General features: G+C 34.7%; 1 protein-coding gene across 1 annotated transcript in view; it reads right to left on the bottom strand.

Moving 5' to 3' along the window:
- Positions 1–14,567, bottom strand: part of DNAJC1 (DnaJ heat shock protein family (Hsp40) member C1) — a 221,264-nt gene that overhangs the window by 24,254 nt on the left and 182,443 nt on the right. The window contains exon 9 of the mRNA XM_028505599.2: positions 6,325–6,444. Coding sequence (XP_028361400.1) covers positions 6,325–6,444 — 120 coding nt within the window. The remainder of the gene's footprint in view (positions 1–6,324; positions 6,445–14,567) is intronic.

Genomic DNA, 14,567 nt, shown 5'->3' with positions numbered 1-14,567 from the left:
ATACATTTCCCCAGCATCTTTTCCATGTATGCTACTTGGCTTTGGAAGGCTCTTACAAATTGTTCTCAGGTGTTCCCACCCAGAAAACTTCATTGCATTACTACTGATTAATGTTCTTGCATCTGTTTTCTCTCTCTCTCACTGGAACTCTTTTAAACAGATTTAGACCTCTTGGACTGATTCCCTATATTTCTTATCTTTTCTATAATATTTTAAAATTACTTGTCTTGTTTTTGGCTCTTCAGGAGATTTTCCTGATAACTTTCAATCATTGTACTTCATTTTAGTAGGAATGGTGTCCAACAGAGAAAACTACATAATTAATTGCTAGTCTGTTCATTGGCCTGGATAGAGTTTTACTATATGTTAATTGATTTCTGTGCCAGAGGTTTATAGATTTACATTCCATGTCACCATTTCTATCTTAGCATTGAACAAAACCACACAGGACATGATAAAATATCCAATTAATAAAACACCAAAAAACTGTAATATTTACTTGCAAAATCCTAATAAATTAACAAATCACATCTAACTACCTATTCAAAGAATAATATTATATGACCAAGCAAAGTTTATCCTGGAAGTATAAAGAAGGAACCTTGATAATGTACTTATCTTTACTAGGTCATAGGAGAAAAATCACACGAACATGTCAAGAGATGTTTAAAAAACCTTTGTTAAGCCCTGACTGGTATGGCTCAGTTAGATGGGCATCATTCCACAAAGCAAAAGGTCACCAGTTCAATTCCCAGTCAGGGCACATGCCTAGGTTGTGGGTTCGGTGCCTAGCTGGGGTGAGAGTGAGAGGTAGCCAATCAATGTTTCTCTCTCATGTTAATATTTCTCTCCCTCCCTTCCCCTCTCTTAAAATAAATAAATTTCCTAGTTTAATAATATAATGTATCAATGACTAATACTATTAAACCTAATGGCCAAACATTAGGTTTTCTTAAGATGTTGAACAAAAAAGTCCAAAGGTCTGCTCTACTATTACTATAATATAACAGTTCTCTGGAATTGCTAGCTAATGCAATACAATAAGATATACAGAAAATGGCAAAATAGTATTTGTAGATGATAAGACTGCTCTTAAATTCTAATGAATTAACATAAACTGTATTTAAAATAAGACTGGGCAGTAAGAAGGCAATTACAAAAATTGTCCCACAAATAAGTGAAAGGTAATTTTCACTTATTTGACAGGCAATGATGAAAAACAAATGATGTTTAGTGTTTATGAGACTGAGGAAGTGGCCTCTCTCACACACTCAGTGGCACTGCACTATGTTGTCACCACCCTTCTGGGGGCCAGTTTAGAGACATCAAAGGCTCTAAAAACATCCAATCCATATTCTCGAACCAAGCAGGTCTACTTCTAGGAATATAAGGTAAAAAAAGTTATAAATAGAAAGATGAAAAAAAAAACCCCGCAAAACACAGACATCCTAGCAAAAAAGGAAGCAGTTTAAAGGACAATCAGTAGGATGCTACTTAATTATGTCAAGACAACATGGAGAGTTATGTGAGGGTTTAGAAAAATGACGTGGATCTTACTTTCAGGGGAAGAAGCTGATGCTTCCTTGCAAAGTGAAAAGGGCAGGTTACAGATTAACACTGTTAAAATTAGGTATAGTCATATGCTTATACAGGAAGACTAAAGTCTAAAATGATATATAACAAAATGTTTCTAGAAGTAATTTTTTACTGTGGTTGATTAGAAAAAAATTTCCCTGAGTGCACTTTTTAAAATTTTCTCTACCAACATAGTTTTACCACAAAAGTTCTAATGATAAGTCTCTAGATACATTTAAAGTGTTTTTCAGACACACAGCAATAAAACAATATTAAATACTATGAGGAACATATTAGAGGAGAAATCAAAATATTGGGCGGTCCCAACTCAGCTAATAGTTGTGTTAATGTAATGTAAAATACATTACATTGTAAAATAATGTAAATTTAAATGTCTTTAAAAATGTAAAATACTATGAAAATGAATAATGGAATAATCAATATTATCACTTAAAGTAGTTAAGCATAAAAGTCTTGGCTTGACCTCTTCACTGAACTTTGTAGTGTTATTATTCTCATGTAGTAACTATACCTTTTATAATCCTATCCTATGTGATTTTGCTCAATGCTGAGACAAAACTAGTGCAGTGGAATGCAAATCTATAAACCTCTGGACCAGAAATCATGTAATAGCAAACTTTAAACAGGCCAATAGATGATTAAACAATTATGACGTTTCCCCCATGGACACCAAAAGTCTTACTTCCTCATAACAATGCTCTGCCTTCTCTTTCCTTCGACAGGGAATCAAGTTGCCTGAAATTCTTAAACCAATCATTCATATACTTGGGTTAAGAAACTGAAGGCTCCTATTAAAATACAAATGCGTGTGTGTAAGTATTTGGTAACACATTATCATTTTCTATTACTATCAGAAAATTGGTTATTAAATTAGCTAGTGACTTATCTGCCAATAAGAATGGAATAAAGGCCCCTGAGGTGAGAGGGTGAGGGAAGAATGGTCGGAGAGGAGCATGTGATCTGGCTGAGATTAGATCTGCTGGAGCAGGAAGCCTGGTTAAGAGGATGGCAAGGATGAAGACAGAAAACTAAAAGGACAATCCTTGTCATCCTTACAACTTGTGTAGGACTAGTCTGACTCTACAGAGTTACAGAAATAATATATTTGCCAAAATACTTACTCTGTATTTAGATCACTGATAAAAACATAAAGTTTATTTTGTATTGAATAATCCACTTATATATTTTTGAAACTGCCATAGCATATAAATCTTCCCCAAGAGGCATCTCCTTTAACTCCTTGTTATAGCTATAGAAAAAATTGAGAATTTTAGTTTTTTCCCCTCCTCCTTTTCACGCTAATATAGGGACACTTATCTACCTACGTACCTCCTACCTCTCACTATGGTACTGAGCTAAGTATAAAAGTCTGTTTAAATCTGTCCACCTGTCTTTTGTTTTGCTGCCTACCTGGGTCTTTTCCAAGCAGGCAGAAAATCTCCAATCAGTCTGTTACCACAACCAGAACGTAAGAGATTAGTGACCGAGGAGAGAGGCAGAATCAGTTTACACCCTTTCAGGCTAGAGAATGATACCACCTCACAAGCAAGAAATCTGAGGCTCCCTGACCTTAATTTAGAAAACCTGCAGTTAATAATCACATTAAAGTTGGTTTTACATGCCAGACAGCTTTTGTTTCCTCTGTTGTTTTTACAATTTGAGTGTTCTTTGTGGTTATCAAGTTATTTGCTGAAAGGCAAATACTAGTATTTAAAAAACAATCCATAATAAAATAGGTCTTACAGTTTAGGTATATCTGAGTTAAAATACACTTCGTATTAATTTTTTACAAAACTAACAACATTTCTTGTATTGGAGTAGAATTTAGCAATTTAACTCTTAAATTATGACAATTAATAGACTGAAAAATCCTTTCTTAACTGAGGAAGTAAATGCATTTTTCATTGTAACCTGTCAACCTAAATCAAGACTATAAAGATACCACAATGGCCACACTCCCACCCCTCCCAGAAAAAGGTCAATTGTTTCTCAAAGGAAAGAGAACTAACCCTGAAGCTACAAATTTAGTAAGGAAAACGGGTCAAAGAACAGATGTGCAGAGCCAGAGGGATTTGGTACAGGTGATCAGGTCAGTATGCAGTTTCTGATGACAGCAAAATGAACTTGCCTTCTCCTTTTTCATATGAAAAAAAAATCTAACACTGTAAGCCAAAAAGTGATCTTGTAATGTGTGATTAACTTTTACTTAACGTTCTAGAGAAGGAATTTGCATTAGCCAAACCCACTTCATCTGCTTCAATATAATTTACCGTGTTCACTAAAATGAGTTATCTGAGTCTCCACACACCTGTTCTCTTTTAGAGGGTAATTTACGGGGCGGGGGTGGGGGGGGTAGAGTTAGTGAAATGAAATGTATAGGCCAGCTATGGAGATGATGCTCACAGAATGAAAATACAGTGTGAGTCTATATATACACTGACATAGAAGAAAAGTTACAGTGGCATTTTTAGTGCCATAAAGTTCAGGTATACTAAATATTGATTTCCAAGGTACTGTCAGTATTATGAAAATAGAGCTAATATTTGGAGGAAAAAAATCTCAAAAAGTCATGTTTGCTATTTCCATGATAAGAGAAAAAAGTATCTATTACAGATATGAAATCAGTCTCTCTTTGGTTTTGGCAAAAAGAAAACTCTACGGCAGTTTTCTAGAGGAAAAAAATGGAACATATGGAATGAATTTGCAAAAGTTTGAAAAGGTGTCTTTGCATACACGGAGACTGCACTAAGATGACTCTTGTAAATTGTTGAGTATTTCTAGATGTATGATACTAACTGCCCATCTCAAGGCTCTGTTGGTTACATGATGTATATCCTTGGCATTTAAACTTCCACCTCTCTCCTCTTAAAAATATAGATTAAAAATTTCCCTGGCTGGTGTAGCTCAGTGGATTGAGCGCAGGCTGTGAACCAAAGTGTCACAGGTTCGATTCCCAGTCAGGGTACATGCCTGGGTTGCAGGTCATGACTCCCAGCAACCGCACATTGATGTTTCTCTCTCTCTCTCTCTCTCTCTCTCTCTCTCTCTCTCTCCTTCCCTTCTCTCTCTAAAAAAAAAAAATAAAATCTAAAAAAAAATTTAACTGGATTATAGTAACAAATTGATTTAAAATATTGCCCCACTCAATTTCCTATCTGCCTTTGGCATTATTCACTGTAAGTTTTCATAGAAATATTATTTAAAAAGGTAAAAGCAGTGCTGTCTTCAAAGGACACATTAAATTAGTGAACTATTATTTCTCATTAGGCAATTAAGTTAAAAAATTTTAGAGCCCTATTAAAGTGTTTGTTTTATAACTTAAAAATTATTTTAGTAATTTTTGTTAATCATTATATTAACAGTATATAATTGTATAATTGGAAGGTCATTGTACTTAAAACATAACCTTATGGTTCTTTCCTAGTCACCTAAGATAAGTGGTCTCCTCATGAAACATTGCAAAAAAAAAAAAGTTATAAGATACAAGAGCTCCCACCCCCCCACATGATCGGACTTTAACTCTGAAGCCAAAATAATACAAAACATCTGATAAAAATCCAAATAGTAATATTTTAAGTGTGATTTTAAAAAGACCTGTCATTAAAAGGCATTAAAAACATTCCTATATATAATTTAAAATTCTCAAAGAAGATCCTGTCCAAAAGAAAACAAAATGACAGTAATGTTTTACAAGTTTGTTTCTAAACTAAAAAGTGGTAGTTTACTACAAAAAAATAACATAGCATTTTATATAACAAACTTACTTTTTTTGGTAGTTGTGCTTATTATCCATTTTTGAGGGTTTTTAAATTGTTCATTATCAAAAAAGACCCAAAAGTATACTAACAGAATTGAGGACATTTGAATCTTTGCTTTCAGTTAAATATTTCCCTTAAATATTTTAGATCTATAGTATTTTTTAAAGTAAATGCTTAAGTAAATTCAGTAAACAATGAAAGAATATTTACTACCATTTGTGAGAATAAGGATCATACTGATGAAAATAAAAGTTTCTCTCAATTTCAAGTAAATGTTTACTGAGTATTTAGTATTTAGGTGCTGTGTTAGGTGCTTTTATAAGATCTTCTGCCTTAAATTTCCTAAATAAAAGCACCCAAAGTATTAAATCTAAAACTTTCCAGGCAAACACTTTGTTTTTTAAAAATGTTAGGTATGGCCAGTCATATTACATTTTTATATATATACTTGGGGGGGATATTAAACAACTTGTCAAAATAGGTGGTAGGCATCAACCTTGAAATAAAAACAAACATTATAGAAATATTACTCATTTAGTTAATGCAAACCACCTGTCTAAATACCTGTGGCAAGCAACCTGTATAACTCAACGTTAAAAAGATCCAGCTGAAATACAACTTCTCTCTCTTTTTTTTTAATCCGACTTTTGTAATTCTGATCAGCCTGGGAACTATTTTTTTCCACAGCTGAAGGGGTCACTCTAAACACAAAAAGTAGCATTGTTTTTCTGCGATTAGGTATTAGTAGCTTAAGTCTCTAAACACCAAATTCCTCAAACAGCTGTTAATTGTGGACCAGGGGACTGGATGACATCTGCTTCTTGCTTATTTCGTTAATGGTTCACTTCCAGGTCCTAAAAGGATTGTAGCCTTTCTCCAAAGATAATGTTGGAGGCATCTATGTCTGCCTTCTACATAGTTGGCTTGTTCTGGTTTACTCTCCATACAATGCAAATCTGAGTGAACTCACATCTGTCACCGATCGACCCAATTCGTGGGCAATCTTTTCCCATCGACCTGGGGTCCCTCCTGGGAACTTAACCATACTTCTTGTCAGCTGGCTGAGGTCCTCTTCTGTCCATTCAGGTGCCTGCAAAATGTTAAAGAAAAAGATAATTTAAAGAATGTTTGCTAATACATTTAATAAACCTGTGAAGCAAACTATTGGTAATATGCTTTCTGCAAAAACAATTAACATTATAATATATTTAATAGTTAAGATAGAGGTTTGAGTTGCATATTTAACATTAGAATGCAAAGCTCCAGCAGCCTTTTAAATTTTCCTAGAAGAAATAGAAAGCAGAAATATTGTGAAGCCAGGCTTTTGAAGATATTTTTTAAAAAAGACAAGTTTTGCATTAAAGAAACCACCCACAAGGCCTATGATGTGCATTGAGCAGCACTGCTGCTCACAAATGCCTCATACATGGTTACTATGAAAGGTCTTGAAGTTTTAAGGAAAATTATAAGGTTTTTTGCTTTCTTTAAAGTATAAGCATAAATGAAAATGTCAACAAGAACATGTAGACATCTAGAATCATAACTGTGATATATATCTATTTTTTGTTCATTGTAAGTACCAATATTCTAAAAATCATGTACTTTCAAAAAGTTTAACTTATCATATGCTAGCATTTTATCAAAGTTGGGAACAGAAATAAAATTAGAAACTCATGTGACCAAGACTTAAACCATTCAAAGCAACATTTCCACTCAAAGCAACATTTCATTTTTGAGAAGTAGCTTCTAAAAATTGATCAAATTATTAATTTGAATAATAAAATACCTGGAATAAAATTCTAAGACCAAGCTCATTCCCTGCATTTTACTCAGCACTACCACATGGTCAAAGGTGAGAAAGCAAAAGAAACGGTTAAGAAATAACAAATGAACATGTTACAATTATTTTACATTACATTTTAGCATAAAACTATTCCCAACCAGAGGCAGTAACTACTCTGGTATTAAACAGTACTCTAGGAGTCAGCAGAAAGATGGGAGGAAGCCCACCTTATTTTTCTTTAATTAAAAAGAAAGAAAGAAGGAAACCTTTGAGACAAATACCTTTTCTAATCAGCATTTCCGATAATGAACAGGCATACATCAGGCCGTTTGCATTACAGAACCATCAGCACAGAACAACAGTCAGAGGTGAGTGACCCCAGGGACTATCTCCACAGCTACAGCAAAGCTTCTCCCTGACACTAATCCTCCCTGTCATTCTCCCACTGTGCTCTAACCACACTGACATCCGCCTGCCTCACTGCAAGCTTAACGGGGCCCTTCCTGACTTTTTACTGTCTCCCCCAATCAATGGTTCAAGCGTGCTCTTTTCACCATGTCCAAATGGCAGCCTCACTCATAATCAAAGTGCACTGCCCCTGTTAAAGGGCTTTCCGAAAGGCTCTCCCATTTGCATTCATTTGCAAAGCAAACTACTTTTATTCACTTTGTTCTGCTATCAAGAATGTTCCCTGAAGCAGATAAATTGGCATAAATACAACCTGCCACTTAAGAGTCAGTAAATAATAGCCAATAGTAGGGAGGATTTTATCAATCATTCTATTTTGTATCCACTAAAAGCTGAAAGCCTCAAACATATTCATCAGTACAACCCTTAGTATCCATGCATAAATTCACATAAAAAGGTAGCCTGTACTAAGGTTGAAATTTCTTTGATATTTAAAGAATATCAGAAATCTAATTCCCCATATCAAGTAATTAAAAAATGTGAAGTTATTTTCTTTTTGCTTGTTTATACTTTGTTTAGGGGAAAGAAAAGTGTTATTCAGATATTATTTAGAGCGATGCAACTGGATTTTCAATGACAGTATATGCTTACTTTTATTGCTAAAAAAGCTGAAACTTCAATAACTATACCAGTTGGTTTCAGAACTGCTAAAAGTTAAGAATTTAAATATAAGCTTATAGTACAAAGTCACACCAAAATGTGAAAAGTTGACATTGTACCGAGATACAGCATTTAAACTAAATTGTGTATCAATGCAATTTCACACTAAGTCAAATCATCTTATTTCTGCATTAATTATAACAAACATTTCTGGAGCAAACAAAATTGTCTAACATGTCAATAATATAAAGGCACTGTTTCATACAGTAAACTCATTCATCAAAATAATTTCTATTTTTAATAGACTGGCTTTCCAAATAGGCTGCATATATGAGCAATGGACTTTAAAAATCAGTCTGATTTCATTACTTGTTAATAAAATGAGCATAAAAGCACAGTGCCACTTTTTCAAAGAAGGAAAAATTTTATTTATTTCTGGGAAGGAAAAATTTTAAATCAAATATTTGGACAGATATCCTGAAAAATTACTGACAGCTAGGACAACCTTTCTTTTTAGTTTCACAGTTATTTCATGACTGTGACTTTTATTATTAATATTAAAAGAAACTAGATCAATAATAATTAGGACCATGGCCTGAAATCTTTGAGAGGATCCTTTTAGCAAGTCATTATTCTCTCTCCTACAGCTGTAAGGCACTTTGGTGAGTGTGCAGTTCCTCAGCAATAGTTAGTTGTGTCTTTAGAGCAACAGAGCCTACTGTGATCCAGCTACTACAGCAGCCATGAGGGTGGCCATGGTGTGAATGTATTTTCCTTGTTCTAATCTGGAGCCAACTGTAGCTGTGAAAGTCAAATGAGTGCATAAGCATACTGCTTTGCCACGTAAAGCCATGTGTGTCCATTATTACCAAGACACTGGGCCAAAAATTCATCTCTATAGTAAAGTAATGGAAGATACCACATGGTGTGGGGACAGCTGTTGTGACTACACAAGCATTCCAATTTTGCATCAGAAAAGCCCCACTCTGGGAATAAATCTCCATACTGAATACAAAATAAAAAGTTTTCAAATTTCTCAATATTTTTATGTAATGACCCAAAAGTAAGAGCTGATATGAAATTTTAAATTATGTTCCTAAATAATATCCCTTTGGGATAGATTTTTGTCAGAAAACCAGCTATGTTAAAGATTTGGTGCCTTTGACAATTCTTACTATTCTTGGGAGGTAGGAGTTGGAGGCTATGGCAAAAAGTACATTACAGTTTTTAAGCACCCTCTATACATGTCCCCTCTCACAGCTTTAGCTCATGAAGTGTTAATTTAAAAAAAAAAAGGATTATGCAATTTACTTGGTACTGAAAATTTATGGCCAAATTAGAAGAAAAAAATTTAAATGTACTTATTATTTATTGAATTTCCTACTTGAATGACAAAAGGTTCATTTGTATTTAGTAAGTAGATACTAAAATTCCCTAATGAACAATACTTCTATTGAAATGACCTATTAATAATCACTATTCATATAATTAAAGATTTTATAATTTTGGACTCAGTAATTTTTAATAGGTTCAGCTCAACACCTAACTTCTCAGAAATGTTACCTAAGAAATAACCCAGTTAAAATATCAGATGCGTATCTAATAATGTGGTTGATATATCTAATAATTGAGTAATCTGCTATCTTCTAATTCTATGTTCTATACTGACTTTGTGTTTTAGAATGTGCATTTGACTTTCAGCTATACATTTTCCTTTCCAATTTCACTGTATATGGAAAAATGGTATAAAAAAAGCAAACAACACAATTAGAAACAAATCATTTTAAATGTCTTTTCATTATTAGGAAGAGAAACTCTTATTTGAAGAAAAGCTTGCCACTCATCCCGAACTATCATTCTAATGTTGCGATCCTCCAGCAGCAATCAGTATTTCGTGCTGTGTCCACAAAGGTCTCCTCATCTGTGGTTTAGTTGCCCTGCCAAAAAAGTGGTCCCATCTGGACCAGTGATCACAAAGTGTGTTCTCTGGGCTGGCAGCAGCCTGCACATTGTTACCCATCTGTGACAAAGTAAGTTTAGAAACATGGAGTAAAGGTTAGAAACAGCGCAATTTAATACTGCCACAACAACCAAGTGCACAATCAGCTCTTCTTTTGAACAGAATATACGCTGGTTGAGGTGTTGTTAAACTAGAATGGGGGGATCACCTGAAGTGTGAGCTGCACTTTTGTTATGCACAAAAGGACTACAGAGTGGCCAGCAACAATTGAAGATAAAAAATTTATAAACCTGGTCTTTCACTACAGATAGTTTGAGAAACACTGCTCAAGACAATGCAAACAGATCAAAATCTTTTTAACTCCTGTTTTGGGAGCAGGGGTAAATAAATCCCCCTTGAGAAGTGAATAAAAAAAGATGTTTAATTTATTCCTTTCAAAAATATTTTATGCCACCAAGGGTGATGGTGATTTTGACACACCGTAGAAGATAACTAATACAGAAAGATTAGTCTAGGGAGCATGTCCAGGATGTTTAAAGAACAGCAGGATGATCAGTGCAGCTGGAGCACCACAGGCAAAGAGGGCTGGGGGAGGAGATGAGGCCAGAGAGGGAAGGAAGTAAAATCAAAGGGCTGAGAGGCCACTGCAAGGCTCACTTACTTTGCATGATTCAGAAAACTATAGGAAGGATTTTAGTTTCATTAAGTTATCATTGACATGCAACATTATATTAGTTTCAGGTGTACAACATAATTTGATATTTGTACTGTATCATGAATGATCATCACAGTCTAGTTAACATCCATCACCATACATAGTTTTTTTCCTTGTGAAGAGAACTTTCAAGATTTACTCTCAGCAAGTTTCAAATATGAAACACAATATTACTTACTACAGTCACCATGCTGTGCTTTACATTTCCATGACTTATTTTATAACTGGAAGTTTGTACCTTTTGACTCCCTTCATCCATTTGACATACACCCCATGCCTTGCACGCCACTTCTGCAACTTATAGCAACTGTCAATCTGTGCTCTGTATATATGAGCTTGTTTTGTTAAAGATCCCACAGATAAGTGAGAACACAGGGCATTTTTCTTTCTCTTGATTTATTTCATGTAGCATAATGCCCTCAAGGTCCATCCATGTGTTGTGACAAGTGGCAGAATTTTCTTTTCTCAAGGGTGGGAGAAGGGATGGGTAGGGCAGTGGGGAGTGGTGGAGGGAAAATGGAGACAACTGTACTTGAACAACAATTAAAACAAAGAATTTGCATTTTTCATCAAATCTGAGTTTTCCTTTGTGTGTGCGCATGTGCATGTATTTACTACTGTTGAAATTGTTTTTCAACTAGTTGACAATATTATATTAGTTTCAGGAGTCAACATGGTGATTAGACATTTACATAACTTATGAAGTAACATGCCAACAAGTGTAACACACATCTGACAACACACGTACTTTTTATTGGGTTGGCCAAAATTTGTTTAGTTTTTTCCACACATGGCTCTAATAATGTTAGTTGTCTTTAACTTCATTCAAAACAATTTTGTTAGATTGTATTTCGAGAGAGGTAAAAAGGCAACTAAAACACAAAAAAGATTTATGCAGTGTATGGAGAAAGTGCTGTGACTGACTGAACTTTCAAAAGTGGTTTGTGAAGTTTCTTGGTACTATTAACATTTTGGCCAAATAATTCTTTGCTGCGGGTCTGACTTAGGCATCAGAAGATGTTTAGCAGCGCCCCCCCCCCCCCCGCCCCCGGCCTCCATGACTAGAAGCCAATAGCGGGAGATAGCTGGCATATTCAGAATATCCAAATCAATAAAGTTATTGGTGAAAATGAAAAATGTGTCCTTTATTTTATGGAAAAAACTAAACGGACTTTTTGGTCAACCCAGTATATACAATATTATTGACTGTATTCTCTATACTGAGCATCCCTGTGACTATTTTGTAACTACCAATTTGTACTTCTTAATCCTTTCACCTTTTTACCCAGTCCACAAACCCCTCTCCTTGGCAACCACCAGTCTGTTCTCTGTCTGTATGAGTCTGTTTCGGTTGTTCATATATTTTGCTTTTTAGATTCCACATATAAGTGAAATTACATGGTATTTACCTTCTGTCTTATTTCACTGAGCATAACAACCTCTAGGTCGATCCACGTTGTCTCAAATAATAAGATTTTATTATTTTTATGGCTGAATAATATTCCATTGTATATATGTACATTTGAGTTATCCATTCATCTATTGATGGATACTTGGGTTGTTTCCATGTCCTGGCTATTTTAAATAATGCTGCAATAAACATGGGAGTGCATATATCTTTTTGAGTTTCTGGGGTTTTGGGGGGGTGAGGGATAAACACCTAGGAGTGGAGTTGCTGGGTCATAAGGAAGGTCCATTTTTTATTTTTTTGAGGAAACTCCAATTGCTTTCCATAGTGGCTGCACCAAGGTGGATTCCCACCAGTAGTGCACAATCCACCTTTTTCTCCACATCCTTGCCAACACTTGTTCATTTATTGATGATAGTCATTCTGGCAGATGTGAGGTAGTACCTCATTTTGGGTTTAATTTGTGTTTATTTGATAATTAGTGACATTCAGCATCCTTCCATATGTCTGTTGACCACCAGTAATGTATGTCCTCTTTTGAGAAGAGTCTATTTAGTTCTTCCCATTTTTTTAAACTGAAGTATTTATTTTATTGGTGTTAAGTTCTATGAGTTCATTATAAATTTTAGATATTAACCCCTTATCAGATGTATCATTGCCAAATATCTTCTCCCATTCAGCAGGTTGTCTTTTTTTGTTGTTGATGGTGTCAACTGCTGCGCAAAAACTTTTTAGTTTGATGTAGTCCCATTTGTATATTTTTTCTCTTGTTTTCCTTGCCCAAGGAGATATGTCAAACAGTACTATTGCTAGGAGAAATGCCAGAGATTCTACTGCCTATGTATTCTTCTAGGAGTTTTACATTAAGTCTTTAATACATTTTAGGTTTATTCTTGTATGTGATGTAAGAAGGTGGTCTAGTTTCTTTTATTAGATGTATCTGTTCAATTTTCCCAATACCATTTATTGATTAGACTGTGTATTCCATTGTATGTACTTGCCTCCTTTGTCATATATTACCTGATCATATAAGCATGGATTTATTTTTGGGCTCCCTATTCTGTTTCATTGATCTATGTGTCTGTTTTCATTTCAGTACTATGCTGGTTTGATTACTATAGTCTTGTAGTATAGTTTGATCAGGTAATGTGATTATTTCTTTGTTCTTCCTTGTCAAGATTGCTCTAGCTATTAGGGGCCTTTTATGATCACATACATTTTTGGGATATTTGTTCTAGTTCTGTGAAAAACACAACTAGTATTTAAATAGGAACTGTGTTGAATGTATAGATTGCTTTGGGTAGTATGGATTTAATGATATGAATTCTTCCTATCCCCGAGCATGGTATTTGTTTCCATTTATTTTATCTTCTTCGATTGCTTTCTTCACTGTGTTATAATTTTCCAAATACAGGTCTTTTACTTCCTCAGATAAATTTATTCATAGGTATTTTATTTTATTTTGATGCATTTGTGACTGGCCTTTTTTAATTTCTCTTTCTGATAGTTCATTTTTTGTGTATAAAAAGGCAACCAATTTCTGAATATTAATTTTGTATCCTGCTACTTTACTGAATTCATTTATTAGTTTTAATAGGTTTTTGTGGATTCTTAAGGCTCTTAATATATAATATCATGTCAACTGCAAATAATGGAAGTTTTATTTCTTCCTTTTCAACTTGGATGCTTTCATTTACTTTTCTTGTCTAATTGCTGTGGCTAGAACTTCTAATACTACAATGACAAGTGGTGTGGAATCTTGTGTCATTCCTGATCTTAAAGAAAAAATCTTTCAGCTTGCCCTGGTTGGTGTAGATTGGTGGATTGAGTGTGGGCCTGCAAACCAAAGGGTTGCTGGTTCAATTCCGCGTCAGGGCACATGCCTGAATTATGGACCAGTCTCCAGTAGGGGGTGTGTGAGATGCAACCAAACATTGGTATTTCTCACCCTCTCTTTCTCCTTTGCTTCCCCACTCTCTAAAAATAAATAAATAAAATCTAAAGAAAAAAAAAAGCTTTCAGCTTTTCACCATTAGGACATCAGCTGTGGGTCTGTCATATATAGTCTTTTTTAAAAAAAATATATTTCACTGATTATGCTATTACAGTTGCCCCATTCCCCCCTTTATTCACCTCTGCCTTGCACACCCTCCCCCCAATCCCACCCTTTAGTTCATGTCCATGGGTCATATATATAAGTTCTTTGGCTTCTACATTTCCTATACTATTCTTAACCTCCCCTGTGTATCTTCTACCTACCATTGATGCTACTTATTCTC

Source organism: Phyllostomus discolor, chromosome 1, assembly GCF_004126475.2.
Source record: "Phyllostomus discolor isolate MPI-MPIP mPhyDis1 chromosome 1, mPhyDis1.pri.v3, whole genome shotgun sequence".
NCBI lineage: Eukaryota > Metazoa > Chordata > Mammalia > Chiroptera > Phyllostomidae > Phyllostomus > Phyllostomus discolor.
The sequence above is the reverse complement of the archived record's forward strand: the minus strand, read 5'-3'. Positions and strand labels throughout refer to the sequence as shown.